The 18,568-nt window shown below is 45.6% G+C and overlaps 1 protein-coding gene across 3 annotated transcripts in view; it reads left to right on the forward strand.

Annotated features, from left to right (window-relative positions):
* KIF13B (kinesin family member 13B) overlaps positions 1 to 18,568 on the forward strand; it is a 368,955-nt gene that overhangs the window by 176,955 nt on the left and 173,432 nt on the right. For all 3 annotated transcript variants that reach the window (XM_068280045.1, XM_068280046.1, XM_068280047.1), the window contains exons 9-12: positions 6,756 to 6,868; positions 8,335 to 8,446; positions 10,364 to 10,576; positions 14,406 to 14,516. In XM_068280045.1, coding sequence (XP_068136146.1) covers positions 6,756 to 6,868; positions 8,335 to 8,446; positions 10,364 to 10,576; positions 14,406 to 14,516 — 549 coding nt within the window. The remainder of the gene's footprint in view (positions 1 to 6,755; positions 6,869 to 8,334; positions 8,447 to 10,363; positions 10,577 to 14,405; positions 14,517 to 18,568) is intronic.

Consider the following 18,568-nt stretch of genomic DNA (forward strand, 5'->3'; position numbering starts at 1 on the left):
TTTGTGAGCTGTGTGACAGAGTAACCAAGCAGCTCAGGGTGATCCAAACTACTATGAGCTGTGTGAGAAATGCATTTTTAAGCAGGGATAGCAAGAGAGAGACCTGGGTGAATAAATAAAGTGCCCCTAGCACTAGTGGTAATGTGTACACTAATATACAGTATTAAAAAAAAAAGTAGTTTCAATCGATAGTACTCCTTTAAGAACTAGAAGGGTTTTCCTTTTTTTAGGGCCCCCGAGTGTAATATAGTAAGGGAAGGACTAAACTCACAGTTCTAAGGACACGGGCAGCTTTACTTCACAACTTCTGTGCTGCAAACAGTGGCTTGAGGCAGGGAACACGCTTGCAGGGCAGTTTTCCCCTGCGTTTCTTAGGTTTCCATCGGGTTTTTCGGTCGCGTCTAATGCGTGCGTTTTTCCGCGTGCGTTTCCGCGTTTATGCGTTTGCATGGCATGTACTGCCATGCAACGTGCGGGGGAAAAAGCAGAAAACTGTGCGTTTAGAAAACGCGGAAAAAAACGCAAACGCACACAAACGCATGCGGCACAGCGTTTCTTGTGCTAGGCTATTAATTTCAATAGCCTCTAAAATCGTGCGCATTTTGCCGTTCACGCATGTAGTGTGTTCCCTGCCTGAGGCAGGAAAATGGTGTAAGGCCCTGTTCATACTTAAAATCACAAAGCGCTAGCGATTCGTAATTTAAATACATTGCAATTGTGATGGCTCAAAAAAGCTAAAGGCTGCATGTAGTGCCTTTTACACTTAGCACTAATCGCGTATCGCGGAAGTGAGATTACTGCCATGTAGTTAACATTGCGCTAGCACTTTAAAGAGACACTGAAGCAAAAAAAAAATATGATTTGTATGTGTAGTAAAGCTAAGAAATAAAACATTAGGAGCAGAGAAATAAGTCTAATATTGTTTCCAGTACAGGAAGAGTTAAGAAACTCCAGTTTTTATCTGTGCAAAAGAACCATTGAGATCCACCAAGTCACAGAGAGCTCTGTCTTCTGAAGCTTGTTATTTCAACTCAGTCACTGTATTTTATTTTTCTCTCCAGAGGACAATTCAATAGTTCACTGGCCTGCTCTGTAAAATCATATAGAATACTGAGTAGTGTGTAAACTGCAAATATTAGAGAATTATGCAATGTTATAAAAAAAACACTGTATAACTAAAAATAAAAATATGGGAATATTTTATTTGCTACTAATGTTCTAGTAGTTATCCGTACTACACAACTAATTCATTATATCATCATTTTTTTTCGCTTCAGTGTCTTTAAAAAGCACCAGTGATCGCTAGCGATTAGCAGTAAGCGCTCGCTAATTGCTTAAGTGTGAATGGACCCTAGAGCGTTTCTACCTCACAGGGCAGTAAAGAGATAATTTGGATATTCAACAGTGGTGCATTGTGGGTAACCACTGTTGCACACTTAAAAGCACCTTCTGTTAGAAGGAAAGCTACACTGGGCTTGCTTTTTAGTAGGAGAGCTTTTCGATCTTTTATAGTCTATTTTCTAGCCTATACTTTCCTAGTAGTTTTGGGTCACCCCAAACTGCTTGGGTATCCTGTAGTGCAGTTTTGAGGAGGTCAGTCCTTAGTGCAAGTTTCTGTTCTAAAGCGTCACTTAAATTGTACCCCTCTTTACCATTTACTGTCACACAAATAATCCAGTTGAAGCATCTATTTCTATCGACAAGATTGCTTTGAGAACTTGCTCCCTTTAATTTGGGGGGGGGGGGGGTCAGTTGGATAAGACTATATTTATAGCAGTCAAAAATGGAGCAAATTCATTTAAGGCTTACAAAAAGCATATTACATGTACAAAGGGTAACTGATCCGAGTAAAATGATTTTAAATAAAAACACGATGTACCTGCAAAGGAATATCACATACTTACCTTGCTATCCGTTCTTCTCACAAGCTCACCATTTTCTGCGTACCACCATTCCTTCCAGTTCTGACAAGATCAAGTCGGACTTTTCTCTCCAGAAGATGGAAGCCTTATGCCGTTTCTGCCGCTTGATTCTCCCGTTCGGTTGATTCACCACTCGATTTTGCAATCAATTTGCTTATTTTCTGCTCGTTTTTCTTATCTTTTTCCATTCACTTGTATCACAAATCGAGCGGCGAAATGATCGAGCGGGAGATCGGACATGTCGGAAATGATCTTTCAAGCCATCTAAATGGCTCAAAAATGAACCGTGTATTCCCAGCATTAGGATCCTTTTACATTTAATCAGTGTTATCTGAAAGGACAACTGATGTTCAGTCCAGGGTCCATGTTTCCCTATGGCCTTTTTAACACTATATACTGAAAATCTGAAGCGATTTCACAATGCACTGCTATGGAGAAAGAAAAGCAACGCATACCAACGCATTAAGTATAAAAGGGCTCTTGCGGCCTTTTTCCCTTTATCAGTTGCTGTCAGTTATATCTGAAAGGACAACTGATGTGCAATGAAATATCCATGTTTCCCCTACGGCTCAAGCGATATTACTGGCTAACGGGCTGCTGACCTGGAAGCGGTTACATTGCCATTTTTAAAATGGAGGACTGAGAATTCCATCGCTCACAGTGGGCAAACAGGACAGAGGAGAAAGAGATTGATAAGCGGACTACGCGGGAGGGAAGTATGATGTGTGTATGTTTTTACTTTTATTTTTCAGTTCAGGCTTGCTTTAAGGAGTTTATTCTGAAGTATAAACATGGCCAGTTACTGGAGGCTAACTGGCCATATTTATACCAATAAAAAACTGAAGCTACAATAGCAAAGTAGCAAAATAATGTGTATATTTAAAATGCTTATTTTAAACTTTAGAGCGGACCTGAACACAGAACTTCCTCTGCTCTAAAAAAATAAGCAACAGCATAAAAACCCTTAAAGAAAAACATGCCTTTGTTACAGCTGATATTATTCCTGCAATAAATCTGCAGTGTCTACTTTCTGCTTTCATAAAAGCAGACCTATTGTTAACATCCTGTATTTACAACTTAGTTGCTCTGCCGAGGCAGCCAGCTGACACAGCTGAGAGATCAAATTACAGTTGTGATTAGTGACAGATGAGGGGGAATCGGACAGGCTAAACACATACAGGGTGCATTTCTCCTTGTTTTCCTTCTGTCCTGTGCACGAGTTTAGGTCCATTTTATTGAGCAAAATAATAATAATACTATACTCTTCCTTTTAATGGAAGAAAACCTATTTGGCCTCCTTCGCCACCTCAGCGCACACCACATCCAAGCACACTTTTTGAACCAACAAGACAAGCATTGCCTCCTCATTATAACAACTGCTTCCCTGTAGCAGCGGAAAGTGAGCTTTTTGTCCTAATTAGAAGTGGCCTCTTGTTTGTTCTGGGAGATGTAAACATTGGCGATTAGAGAGGCAGATTCTCATTACAGGCCGGAGCTGTCATCACATGTACAGAAGAAAGTCAGTCTGTGCAGTGTGTACATTATAAATGTCACCGGCTTGTCAGGGGCCTGGATTAGTGGGCACTGTGTAGTGTAAATAATCTCCTCTGCTCTCATCACAGGCTGAGCCCGTCATGTTTGTGCTCTGCGGTTGGCAGTTGTTGATGGCTAAATAAACCAGTGCCCAGTGCTCTGCCTATCTATGGCAATGTGCAGAGGCTGGCATCACTGTGCCACTCCTATGTTTCTTCTCTTTTTATCTTTTTCTTTTGTTTCAAACCAGCACCCCCATAAACTGCAGGCTAAATCCCAATCGAGGTCAGCATGAAATCTTGCGGCAATCATGCTTGTTACGCCACCTCGCTACCCCCGGCTTTTGGCCCCCTAATGTTTTATGACATTACCCACATCCCCCATGCAGTTGTAATTTAGCTGCTGCCACCGTCCTCCTATTTCCGCATTTGTGCCCCCACATCGGTGCTGGTGTTATAGCACGTGGGGGTGGGACATCACATACGCACCCCATGTACCGTTAGTCAGGTATGTCCTAAGGAAAAAGATTGGGCTCCAAATGGGAAAACCATTAACCAGGGGCTCGCAGCTCAAACAGTCACTGTCTCTCTGATACACAAATGTTAGCCAAGCACACCGCGCTCTTCAGTCACGTGACCCCCAACTACAGAAGTATCATGTGTCCCCACCACAGAGGTACACTGATCAACCCTGGAATGTATTTAGAAAACCGCACATAGTGCTGAATACCGTTTTCTAAAATGGACCCTTATCACCACTCCTTGCGCTACACCGGGACGTGCCCACCAATAGGATTGACAGTCGTACACCCCCCCCCCCCCCCCCTCCTGGGTATGCACTCACGTCACAATACTTGTACTTTAGCTCATCAGTGCTTGAAGTACTTCTCCACGTTTGTCCGTCCGGTCCCGCAAAGTTATAGGCCCAGCTTCAAGTTCCAGTAAAAAATGCTTTTTATTATAAAAAGATCCCCATAAAAACACATAGGCTAAAAAATATATATGCTCATGGAGATCGGCGTCCAATGAAGCAACAAGCAACCAGCGGCTGTACCACGGAATACAGCCCATCATCGCCGTGCGCCGTCTCCTCTCCCACTGAACGTCAGCGTGTCACCAGGCTCACGCACGGGGACGGCAGCAGGCAAAGAATAACTGCACGGGCACCTGAGGGTGGGGGGGGGGGGGGGGACATAAGACATTAGGGGGGATAGAGGCTGGGTTTCTGTTGCTTTTATTGTTCACGGTTGTCGCACGCTGTTATTGCCGCTCCCCCGATGAAGCATGTTGTCCCAAGATTTTCCAGCATGTCCGATCTATACATGCGACCAATTTTGGTGCAATGATGACAGGCTTATGCCTCATCCACATATACGAGGACTGGCGCCTTAAGTCAATCGCTCGGGTGACCGGTCAGGGCCTGATGCTGTACAGACACATAGCCCGCCTCCAGGCAAGTGATGTGTTCTGTTGCTATGGAAGGGAGAGGCTGTTGCTATGGAAGGGAGAGTTGGGCCAGGGATGCAGGATGTAGCGGGCGGGGTGATTAGGAGAGCATTGCCCTCGGCTGAGTTGATCTTCCATGGTGATACATTGACACGGATCGGGGCTACTGTACACACGTTAGATTCTCAGCAGTGGCAGGCCCGGCCGATCGCTTTGGCCATGAACCATCTAGCGCAGGGGTCTCAAACTCAATTTACCTGGGGGCCGCAGGAGGCAAAGTCAGGATGAGGCTGGGCCGCATAAGGGAGTTTGCTTCAGTGCTCCCATTACAAGTAATCCGCCATGTCCCGCCACAAAACGAGGGCTGCAGAGCCCCCAAATCGCCCGGGGGCAATCCGCCAGCATTTCCTGGAAGGGGCAGAGCTTCCAGCTTCAGCTCTGCCCCTCCTGACGTCAATCGCGGCGGATCGACGCCTCTGTCCGCCCCTCTCACTCTTCCTTCACAGAGAGGGGCGGGGAGAGGCAGCGATCCGTGCGGCGATTGACGTCAGGAGGGGCAGAGCTACAGCTGGAAGCTCTGCCCCTCAGCGCAGTTGTTGATGTTTGCCCGGGGGATTTGGGGGCTCTGCAGCCCTCGTTTAGCGGCTGGGATGCGGCGGATTACTTTGGAGTACTGAAGCGAAAGGTAAAATAGGCAAATAGTTCGCTTCCGTGTCTCTTTTGCCGGCGCGGGCCACAAAATATTGTATCGAGGGCCGCAAATGGCCCGCGGGCCGCGAGTTTAAGACCCCTGATCTAGCGTATGTATGAAGCTTAAGAATCTGGGGAAAAGCTGTATAAAGAGAGGTACTAGAACATACTGTGAGGTTTTATTTGTGCTTTCCAGGCTGACACGACTGGATGTGACAGTCTATATTGTGGTTTCCTCCTCAACAGCCATCCGGCCAGTAATGGATGCTTCCTCCACTCCTCTACATCAGTGTGTCTTCTTAATGAGTGATCCCCTTCCTCACTTTGTAAAAACTACAAACACAGCAATAATCTTGTACTGTTCCAGGATGTGCCCGTTTTAAACTAGCTATAGACACAGACTCTGAACATTTTATTTCGCGGTTTCTCCTGGTGGACTCAAACCACCCGTGCTGCAGCCACCAGGACACGCTCTATAGGCAGTAGCAGTGTTAGAGAGTTATGCCCAAGGTCTCCTACTAAATAGGTGCTGGTTACTGAACACCTTACGACCGCCTAACGCGGTGGGGAAATAAAATGTAAAATAGACAAATTTATTTAAAATTTAAATTACAAATAACAACAACTCTGTAGCAGCAATCGGAGCCCACCAACAGAAAGTTCTGCTGGTGGGCAGGAACATGTGGGAGTGGGGGGGAATTCATTTGTGTGCTAATTTGTATGGTTCTGCAGCAAGCCATTAAAGTTGCAGAGCACTGAATTGTAAAAAAAAAATTGTCTGGTCACTGGGGTTAAGTGGTTAATGATGAGAACAGTCATAGTAAGTGTATTTCTAGCTCTTCAGTTTGGATTTTACAGCAGAGGTCCACTTTAAACAACAAAGTAGGTAGAAGTGAAGGAATAGGAGGCAGTGAAAGAGACACCCACTCCTCACCACCGGTGCTCATCAGTGCTGGGCCTTTTAGGGACTTAACGTCCCCAATACAGCTAATAAGCTGTATTCTATCCCACATGTTATGAGTGTTTACAGGAAACTGACAGAGATAATGGGCCATATTGCTGATATGGGCTTCCCCTCTGCATTATACATAATTGATGATGGAGTGTTTCTGTCAATCTGTTCCAGTAATCTGTTCTCCATTGTATTTGCTTTTGTATTTTCCAGACCTCAGGTGAGAAAGTCAGTAAGCTGAGTCTGGTGGATTTAGCCGGCAGCGAGAGAGCCACAAAGACTGGCGCTGCCGGGGAGCGGCTGAAAGAAGGGAGCAATATTAACAAGTGAGTGACAAACCTGCTGTGTGCGGAGGGAGAGGACGGTTACATGGAGGGCTGTGTACACACACTGATCGATGTCTGAAGGTGGCCACACATCAGGCGATATTGCAGGCTGATTGGCCTTCTGATTCAATAATCTTATTGAATTGGAGGAAAATCGGTTCCACAACAGGTCTTCCCGATTCTTTTGATCGATTTTGGGCCCAAATAGGTCGAAAGAATCCAGACATGCTGGAAAATCTTGATCCCAAGTGCTCGATTGGGTGCAGATCAGTAACGGGTACACAGTCAGTGTGCCTGTGTGCAGCGTTTTAAAATCTCACCTGTCCGCTTGTGTAATTCCTGGCCCACTCTGCCATTACCAAGAGCGCCTGTACCACTAGGTGCCAGGTGCATGTGTGATGTCACACACAGGCCTGGTACTAGTGCCCGCCAGGAATCATGGGCACTAAGTGGGGATCCTTTTATACTGGGGGGGAGGAGGTTTATACTGTAGAGCCACCATTGGGCCTGGTACACAGTACTTCCTGGGTTGTGGCTTGGCTTCTGATTGGAGGAAGCTAGGGAGGCGGAGAGCGGCGGGGGGAGTTACGCTATGGAGGAGGCGGGGGAGGCGATGCTTGTAAAAGTTGACAGGCTGAGAGGTAAATATTATGCTAGCGACAAGCAGATTATCGCTAGCCTGGCGACCCGGGGGGGGGGAAGCAATAGTTACATAGGCATGTCATTGTGCTCAGAACATGCCTCTGTGTCCTCTTAATATTTAATACATCCGCCTCGGGTTCTCTTTGAAATGTTAATTAAAGCACTTTGGGGGGGGGGGGGGGGGGAGGAATGTAAACTTACCCATGCTGCCGTCTGCTTTAATGAGTCCCACGTTGCGTGCCAAGTCGCGTCACGTGACTACCACGCTTCCTCCTTCAACCCGGAAGGAGGAAGCTTGGTAGTCACATGACGCGACTTGGAACGAAACGTGGGAAGCAATTGAAGCTCATTAAAGCAGATAGTAGCATGGGTAAGTTAACACTCCCTCATCCCCCTTAATTCCTATATAACACATTTGGCAGCCTCCATATCCCTCTCACCTCGGGTTTACTTTATAGGGATCCTGAGGTGAGAGGCATATGGCGGCTGACATGCTTATTTCCTTTTAAACAATGCAGATTGCCTGGCTGTCTTGCTGATCCTCTTTTTCTAATTCTTGTAACCACAGACCCTGAACAAGCATGCAACAGGCACTCTTGCTGAAGTGTGACTGGATTAGCTGCATGCTTGTTTTTGGTGCTATTCAGACACTACTGCAGCCCAACAGATCAGCAGGGCTGCCAGGCAACTGGTATTATTTAAAAGTAAATTAACATGACGGCCTCCATATCACTGTCACTTTAAGTTTCCTTTAGGAATGAAGTTAATCTGTAAGTAAACACAGCATTTGTTTCCTTTTAATATGCACCTGTCTTTCCCGGCAGGTCCCTCACCACGCTGGGCCTGGTCATCTCAGCCCTGGCCGACCAAGGAGCTGGGAAGAATAAGAATAAGTTTGTTCCGTATCGGGACTCCGTGTTAACATGGCTGCTGAAAGTAAGTGGTTTGCTTTCCGTTCTGTCTTGCTTTAGGGCTGGGACACACTAGGCGCACTTTGGCAGCACTTGCCGGTCGCCGGCGCTCCTGATATAGGAGTGGTCCCAAAACGCTGCTTGCAACAGTCTGGTAGTGATCCCAGACCAATCGCCCCTGCAGCCAACCCAAACTACACAACACTTCACTAACTAACCCGTGCAGCCAACCCAAACTATACTACACTTCACTAACTAACCCCTGCAGCCAACCCAAACTATACTACACTTCACTAACTAACCCCTGCAGCCAACCCAAACTACACTACACTTCACTAACTAACCCGTGCAGCCAACCCAAACGACACTAAACTTCACTAACTAACCCGTGCAGCCAACCCAAACTACACTACACTTCACCAACTAACCCCTGCAGCCAACCCAAACTACACTTCACTAGCTAACCCCTGCAGCCAACCCAAACTACACTACACTTCACTAGCTAACCCCTGCAGCCAACCGAAAATACTCTACACTTCACTAACTAACCCCTGCAGCCAACCCAAACTACACTACACTACACTTCACTAACTAACCCCTGCAGCCAACCCAAACTACACTACACTACACTTCACTGACCAACCCCTCCAGCCAACCCAAACTACACTACACTACACTACACTACACTGGCCAACCCCTCCAGCTAACCCAAACTACACTACACTTCACTGACTAACCCCTGCAGCCAACCCAAACTACACTACACTGGCTAACCCCTCCATCCAACCCAAACTACACTACACTTCACTGACTAACCCCTGCTGCATCTCACCTGATCCTGTTGCCACAATTCTCTCCTCCGCCATCTGACTGCAGTCATCCGAGGGTCCCAGGAAGGATCACGCTGTTCATTGTCCCAGCCGCCAGCTCCTCTTCGCTGTAGTCTTGTATGCAGACTGCAGCCTTGCGGTGTACACGGGCTACCACCCCGCCGACATCCTCCATAGTTACAGCGTCCTCTTCTTAGTTACAGTGCCCCCTACTGTGTGAAAATGGCTGTGTAAAGCAGCCGGGGTCATGCATGACATCAGGTGCACGTGCGCCGCTCGTCACACAGAAGGGGACACTGTAACTAAGAGGACGCTGTAACTATGGAGGATGTCGGCAAGGCTGCAGTCTGCATATGAGACTGCAGCAAAGAGGAGCCATTGGCTGGGACACTGAAGAGCATGATCCTGGATGACGGCTGGGATCCTCGGATTACCTCAGTCAGACGGAGGAGGAGAGGATTGCGGCGGCAGGATCCGGTAAGTATATTATGGGGGCCAAAATACCGTACATTTAGAATATAAGACGCACCCACTCCCCACACACTGAATATTGGTATGTTACCCCACCCTGTCAATGATGCTTAGCCCAGGCTGATTAGCTATGTGGAATCCTCCTCCCAGAGGATTCTGGGAGACCAAGCATTATTTTTTTTTCACGGTCTTCAGAATTCCCAGAAACAAACTAAAGATGTCATCACTTGTGATACATTTCAGAATGTAAATCAGGTTGAGGAAAGATTTCACAATTGACGAACACTAGCTAAATAATTAAGACTTAAAAATTCTGAATTTATAAAAAGCTATAGTTTTTCTTCACAGTAATTTTGCATATCGGTACAGCCACCTGTGCAAGTTACAAATAAATTAATTCAGCCAAGGTAATGGCTGATTACAGGCTTGTATTGAAAGTGAAACTTCATATCAAACAGGTGGCATTATATGAATAGGCTTATGAGCATGTTGCTTTGGATCATGCTGATTATATTAATTCCTTTTCTACATACTTGACGCGTTAGACCCAAGTTAGACACCCATATAATACATTTCTTGTGTTCTGTCCAGATCTTTGCCCCGTCGTATTACTAAACTTCTGTCTTTTGGTTTCATTGCAGGACAGTTTGGGAGGGAACAGCAAGACGGCGATGGTGGCTACAGTCAGCCCCGCCGCTGATAACTACGACGAGACCCTCTCCACGCTGCGCTACGCCGACAGGGCCAAGAACATAGTCAACCACGCCGTGGTGAATGAGGACCCCAACGCCAGGATTATTAGGGAGCTGCGGGAAGAGGTGGAGAAGCTCAGAGTACAGCTGACGCAGGCTGAGGTGAGGTGTTACCTTGGTTATTACGGGGGTTGGGGCGGGGCTTCCATTGGGGCAAACTGGGCAATTTCCCCAAGGCCCAGAGCTGGCTGCTGGGTCCCCCTCATGCCTCACCCCCAACTTTATTGTGGTCCCCTGCAGAGTTTTCAGGAGGGTTTCCATGCTGGAACGCTTCCATTAGTCTGTGTGTTCCTGACTCCATCCTGGCTGCATCTTCTCAGTGACCCGGCGGCATATTCCGTTATAACATGCGCCATATCATGGAGGAGAGATGTGGCTGCAAGGAGGAAGAAGGGAATGCACAGACTAATGTAGGAGCAAAAACTGTACGTGGGGGAGGTGGGGGAGATTTGGTTGGTTAAGTTGGGTTATTGATTAGCCCCAGGTTTGGCATTCCAAGACTATGGGCTTGATTCACAAAGCGGTGCCAACCCAGTTAGAGACTTTAGGCGTGATAACCATTGCACCACACTGGTAAAAAGCCAGTTTAGACGTGATAAGTTTAGATCGCGCGCAAAGTCCCGCACGCAAAGCAGCGCCATTAAACTGTATGCGAAGTGCACCAGACTTTGCTAGCGCAAAAATTTTGATTAGCTGTGCACTGCGGTGCTAACCCAGTTGGTGCCTAAACATATCACGCCTAAACTTATCACGCCTAAACTGAGTTTAGGCGTGATAAAGGGCTTTTCACCAGCGTGCGAACTGTTAGCACCGCTTTATGAATCAAGCCCTATGACTTACACAATCTTTGGATGCTTTATACATTACACAAACACAAGAAGAGGCAAATGCCCACTCCCAAGCAGCACCCAGCTGCTTAAATGGTCTGCATAGTAAAGTCAGTCAACAAATGTAAAGCTAAATCTACACGCAGCGATCCGGCGGCTCGATTAGCCGATGGATCGCCTCTTCCGTGTCCCCGCCGCGTCCCCGCTCGCCGGATTCGATACACGCTCGTCGCCGCGCCGCTTATCTTCCGCTCGATTCCCTGCCATTGTCCCCTCGCGGGGAACGAGCAGGGAATCGGCGGTAGCAAGATCCGACCTGTTGGATCTGATCAATCGAGCCGCTGATAACACATCGGAGCCTCATCTACGCGTGTAGATGCGGCTTAAAGAGAACCAGAGATGAAGCACCCTCTTGTATTTTACCTTATAAATCAGTGGGAACAAGACCGTAAACACCTAATCTGCTCTTTGTTTCATTGTTATCTGTTTAATCTGACTGTTATCACCTCTGATAAGAATCCCCGACTGAGCACTCAGTCTGGCTTTGCTACGAAAAGATTATAGCTGAGTCTGTCTTCTCTGGTGTCTTTTCAAGCCCAAGCCTGCCCCCTTGTGGCTCTGCTATAATGACTCAGCTATAATCATTCCCGGCAAAGCCTGACTGAATGCTCAGTCTGAAATTCTTATGACTGCTGATAACAGACACTTTTAGCAGTGAGGATGAAACAGAGAGCATGGTAAGTGTTTTCTCTAATGTTCTTACTGATATATATGGTAAAATACAGAAGGGTGCTTCGTCTCTGGTTCCCTTTAAAGGCACAGCAAGCTTTCTGGGACCTGCAGTACCAAATCTAGCACGGTTTAAACCAATTACATTATCTCCTCTATCCTAAAAGGAGATACCAGTTTCACATAATAATATGGCAGCTGGGGAGACGCCTGCAGCCAGTTTACATGTCCCCTGCCTACCACTGCTGTGTGACGCTATAAGGGCTGCTATAAGCTTCAAACAGAGGTGAGCAGTACAGGCCCAAGCGCTTATACGTTAAACAGGAATGCATACATTTTAACAAATTTGTCACCTCAGGTTTACTTTGAAGGAGAACTGAAGCAAAAGGCATATGGAGTCTGCCATATGTATTTCCATACCCTTTGTCTAGCTGTCCTGTTGATCCTCTGCCTGTAATACTTTTTGCCATAGACCCTGAACAAGCATGCAGCAGATCAGGTGTTTGGGCTAGTGCACACCACAAGATATGGGGGATTTTTACAATATTGCATCGCTCCAGGGTGAACACACACATAGGATAACATTAGCAGGAGCTTTTGAAATCACAAAGCGCTCAGAAAAGCTCTTCTGGTGTGCACCAGCCCTTTCTGACATTGTCAGGCAAGATTGGCTGCATGCTTGTTTCAGTTGTGATTCAGACAGTACTGCAGCCAAATTGATCAACAGGGCTGCCAGGCAACTGGTATTGATTAAAAGGAAATGAATATGGCAGCCTCCATATTCTTCTCATTTAAAGAGAAACTCCAACCTAGAATTGAACTTTATCCCAATCAGTAGCTGATACCCCCTTTTACATGAGAAATATAATGCTTTTCACAAACAGACCATCAGGGGGCGCTGTATGACTGATTTTGTGCTGAAACCCCTCCCACAAGAAGCTCTGAGTACCGTGGTACTCTGGGCAAACTGCCACAATGTAACAATGTTCACAGACAGGAATTAGCTGTTTACAGCTGTCTCTAACAGCCAAAACAGCTAGGAGCAGCTACATAACCTGCCCACAGTAAAAATGTCACCATGTAATACATGTCAGAATGTGAATCTGGGAGAGGAAAGACTTTACAATGAGCAAACACTGACTAAACCATTTATACATAATTATGGTAAAAAATGAAGCACTTTTTTTTTACTACATTATTTTCACTGGAGTTCCTCTTTAAGGTGTCCAATTTTCTGATATGACGCAGGTCAGGGTTGCAAACTCTTGCCGTCTAGTAGCAGACACTTCTATAAAAAAATATAGTCTAGTTTAAGGTTTTATGTAGTGTTTTGTATATTCCCCCCCCCCCCCCCCCCCTTCTCCTCTAGGCTAGGGACTAAAGAATAAAGTTCTGGACGGCATAATCTCCAAGCATATTTTCTTTAGTGTCCTATGAATAGGAGCAATCAGTTGTACCATTATCTAATGTGCAATGCTATATTTATTCTTAGTGACTGTTCCTGTACTAATGCCCCTGGCAAGCGTTATGCTCAGAATGTTTTTACAGGGATTGCGTGATCTGTGGCTTCTTGTTTATGTTGGAAGGCACAGCTGTGCTTTAAGTTGTGCTAATACTGTCCTATAACCTTTCCTAGGGCTTTGTGAAAACTCTTCTCAAAGGGTGCTTTTTGTATTATAAAGTATTTGGCCATGCTAAAAGCCTCTTTTATAGTTTCCCTGTATTTGTGTGTTTTATGTTATGCAAAACACAAATGTGCCTCCTTTACACAGAACATATTTGTGATTATTCAGTTGGGCTGGTGTGATGCAAGAGCTCCCTCTAGTGAATGAATGCGGTTATGTGCACGTTGAGTACAAATAACAGTGTTTTATGTTTTCCATTTTTAGAACTCCAGTTATAGAGAAAATATAGTATTGCTTTGCAGATGACCAGACTGAAATGTAATTTATTATTGATATTATATATTATCAAAGCCAGTAGAGTGCAAACTGCAGCAGCACTGGTGCACACACAGAGCAGATGTTCAGATCGGTGATTCTCATTGGTCACTCTGAGCAACTGCTCCACTCCAGCACTGGTTTTGCACCAGATCATCTCCAATCCTATACCTATAGTCATATACCCCTATCATATACATATTGTCACATATATAGCCCAAAGATCAAGCTAGGCTATATACGTGTCTATGGGAATATGACTGTTTTAGCAGTTGCTTACATGGATGTTTAGCTCTCTCCAGCAGAAAAATAAAAGGAACACAGCCTAGTTATTTGTGTGCAAGGCACTGTACATACACATGACTATCTCATCCTGTCACCCTGGGTACACTTAAACTGCGGGAAATATAATCTTTTTTTCTTCCCTCTCAACAGTCCATGAAAGCCCCAGAACTGAAGGAACGGTTACAGGAATCTGAGAAGCTCATCCAGGAAATGACTGTGACATGGGAAGAGAAGCTGCGGATGACAGAGGAAATCGCTCAGGTGGCCAATCACATATATGTATCTTCTGTAATATACTTTCATAACATTAGCCATATAAGGGCTTCAGTCATACAGTTTTGCCTCATATGATACAATACAATAACCTTTGTAAAGTGCTTTTCTCCCATAGGACATGTATGTGTTTTGTGCAAATGTGTAAAACTACTGTTCATAAAACACGTTTTTGTACAGGATAGAGCAAATATCACCTGGCATAATGCATTTGCAGCTCCAAACACTATGAAACCACATAGAAACCCCTTCTGTACTGTTACTGCAGGGATAGACAGCCCTTATACCCTCATTTATCACAGCATTGAATAAAATAGTAGTACCATGAAGAGGCCTCTGACTCATAGCTCCGCCTCCCCCTGCTGGGACGCCTACGGCCACAGGGTTCCTGGAGGGTTTTGGGAGGAACGGAGCGGATTGTAACTTTTAAATGACAAGACGATAAAACCCTTAAATGAGCATGTCATTTCCATCTGTATAGTCACTTTATCATCCTTAAAGGGAACCTGAAGCGAATAAAATTATTTAAAATGAACACATGACATAGCTGCAAATGAATATTACATACTAACCTCACCGTCAGTTCCTCTCAGAAGCTCCCCATTTTCTTCTTACAGTGATCCCTTCCAGTTCTGACAATATTTTGTCAGAACTGAAATATACCAGTTGCTGTCAGTTATATATCAGCAGCTGTCAGTTACAACTGAATGTGCAAGGCAATGTCCATGTTTCCCTATGGCTCAAGTGGGCGATATGACAGTTTAACAGTGTGCTGACCAGGAAGCTGTAATAGGGTAATGGACATTTTTAAAATGGAGGACAGAGAAATCCATAGATTACAGTGGACAAATGGGACGCAGGAGAGGAGAAAGAGATTGAGTAGTAGACTACACTGGGGGTAAGTATGACCTGCGTATGGTTACTTTGACTTTTTATTTTCAGTTCAGGTTCTCTTTAAGACAGCCACATGCCAATTGGCATGAACATGGCAGCTCCCCCAGGACCGCGTAACGCCAATTGGCGTTAAGACCTGGGGTGGGGTTTTGCAGGAGATCGCACGTGCAGATTCAGCTTTCAGTCTCCAAGTGGCGATCGCCGCTAGGAGACTGTTATTTACACTGTACAGTACAGCGATCTACGGCAGCGCTGTACTTGGGGACAGCCGTGTCAATCGGCTTTCCCCTGGGGAGGCACAAGAACAATCGGCTCTCATAGGCTGTTGCCTATGACAGCTGATCACTGGCATTGGCTGGCGGAGGGAGGGGGGAATAAATGAATAATCTAGGACATTTTTATTAAAAATAAAAAAATAAACAACCCAGCAGCGATCTGAGCGCACTGTTGGTGGGCAGAAAAGGGGGGGGGGGATCACTTGTGGTCTGAGTTGTACGGCCATGCAGCGAGCCCTTAAAGCTGCAGTGGCCTGAATTTAAAAAATAGCCTGGTCACTAGGGGGGTGTAAGCCTATGGTCCTGAAGTGGTGAAAGCGGTATAAAACCCTGACCTAATAATCAATGAAAACATGTTTTCCTACTTTTTATATGACATACGGTTATCATATTTGCTTTTGTGCATAAGTATTAGTATTCATTTAGAAATTATACGTTCCCAAAGTACACTTCTTTTACTCTGAGAGCTGACTTTGTATTTTATTTATAACTGCTTTATTCATGTTGTAACATAAGTAGAAATGCTTTCTGATTGTCTGTCTTTGTTCAGCAGAGCCTGCAGTGTCAGAGAAGTGTTTAGTTACATTCCTCACGTGATACAATTGAATACAAGATAACATTATCTAAGTTCGGATGCGTCCATCTTTGCTGACAGGGAACTTCTAAGTCCTGTGTGTAAGGGTCCGTTTCCACTAACGCGAATTCGCATGCGTTCCCCGCATGCAAATTCGTATAACCAATAAAAGTGAATGAGCCTGTGTCCACTTGTCAGGAAAACTGAGCTTTTTCTTGTGCAGGAAAAATCTGCACAGCAGAGCCATCCGAATTCGGACACCGCACACACGCATGCGATTCGGATACAATGTATTTAATAGGGAATTTGCATGGCGGTTTTGTAAGCAAATTTTCATACGATTTCATACGATTTCGCATGAAATCAATGAAAAAGCACACAGGCACTGACACTGTTAAATTCGCACACAGCATCATCCATGCAAAATCGTATGCGAATTTGCGGTAAAATTTGCATACAACCGCATGCAATTTTGCTCCTGCATACGAATTCGTCCGCGGAGAATCCGCTGCTATTCCCCCACCGCACTAGTGGAAACGCACCCTAACCCTTTGAATGTTGTTCTAGTAAAAAAAAAATATGCTGGTTGCATATAATATGCTGTAAATAATCTATTAGAGCAAAGAAGGAATGCTGGGTATTAAGTAGTGCTTTTGGGGTCGGACAGCTCACTGGATGGAGTTCTGAAGCCGATCTTAATGGACAGCTGAAGCTAGAGGGAAATAGAGGCTGCCATATTTATTTCCTTTTAAGCAATACTAGTTGCCTGGCTGTCCTGCTGGTACTGTGTAAAAGGAAATCAATATGGTCGCCTTCATATTCTTCTCACTTCAGTTGTCCTTTGAATCTAAAGCATACCCTTTAAATCATCAAAATTTTCCAATAAATATCGCCCTGATTCAAATGCACTTACGTGGCCAGGAGCGTTCTGTGCAGGTGCAGTATCTCTATGCCTGCGCGGAACGCTCCAAGCCACGTGGGCGCACTCAGGAGCAGTGTGACCTGATGAGGTTGGCATCAGCCATGGAGGGGATCCCGGGACACTGGAGCTGCGGTGAGGGACAGATCGGCTGCCAGGGGCTGGAGGAAGCCACAGGTAAGTAGATACCCCTTTTTTTTACACCTCGCACCTGTCCTTTAAAGCAGGGCTTTTGAACCTTTTCAATAATTGTACCACTTTTATCACCTGCAAATGTTCAAGTACCACCCGTGTGCCTGCGCAGTAGATTTGATGCGATCTGGCTTGGCTGTTTCTGCTGGAGCCTGAATGGAGAGCAGCTACTGCGCATGCGCACACACCGATGAGGAGAACTTTGGGGCTCCCAGCGCTGGATCCCATCTACTGGGGAGGAAGGGGGAAGCCTCTTCAGGATACAAAGGCCTCCCCTTCCCTGAAGTAAGTACCCCCCTGGGCACTTTTTTCTTACAGGTACACTTTAAGAAAAAATGGCATATGGGAGGGAAAAAGTAGGAGGCATTGGTGGGGGGAAAAGACTACAATTAGATTGCTAGCCTACAGATTGTCAGTATTTGCAATCTGGAGGTAGATTGCCAATGTAAGTAGCCTTTCAAGTTCCCCCCCCCCACACACACACACACACACACTTAGTTATAGCTAACCTGGCCCCACCACCAGAGAGCTGAGAGCTAGGCAGTGAGTCACACCTCAGATCATCGGTAAGCCAGCCGCAGTGAAGAGACAGCCAGGCAATTGGTGCACGGTAACGGCGTGTATACTTCAAATACAGGAAATGAGCAGTGATGTTACTTTCTGTATCTGCGTCATTACTGTGCACCGGTCGCCTGGCTGACTCTTCCCCACTACTCTGAGGTCTGACGTATGCTGCAGAGAAGCACAGCAAGGAGTGAGAGAGGGGAAGCCAAACTTTGTGGAGGCAGGACAAGTGGCAGGTGGACAAAAAAGTGGTAGGCAAATCTGGTGTGTACCACCTGGCCAACAGCAAAGTACCACCGGTGGTACGCGTACCACAGGTTGAAAAGCCTTGCTTTAAAGGACACCCGAGGATAAAGTAAACAATTGTATCTATCTTCCTTTTCCTAAAAATGACAGTTTTAAGATATTCCACAGTTTTATTTGTTTGAATCTACTTTTTAAGTTTGCCAGAGCTAAACACCGTTGACCCTTTTCTCATACCTGCTTTCAGAAGCCATTTTCTGCTAGGAATTTGTGTTATAGTTGGAATTTATCAGTGAGGGTCACACTGCAGTCACTTCCTGTCTGAGTCAGCCACTTACATACCGTACCTGATATTGAACTCTTTCAAGCGGAGAAAGAA

The sequence above is a fragment of the Hyperolius riggenbachi genome, chromosome 4 (genome assembly GCF_040937935.1).
Source record: "Hyperolius riggenbachi isolate aHypRig1 chromosome 4, aHypRig1.pri, whole genome shotgun sequence".
NCBI classification, from domain to species: domain Eukaryota; kingdom Metazoa; phylum Chordata; class Amphibia; order Anura; family Hyperoliidae; genus Hyperolius; species Hyperolius riggenbachi.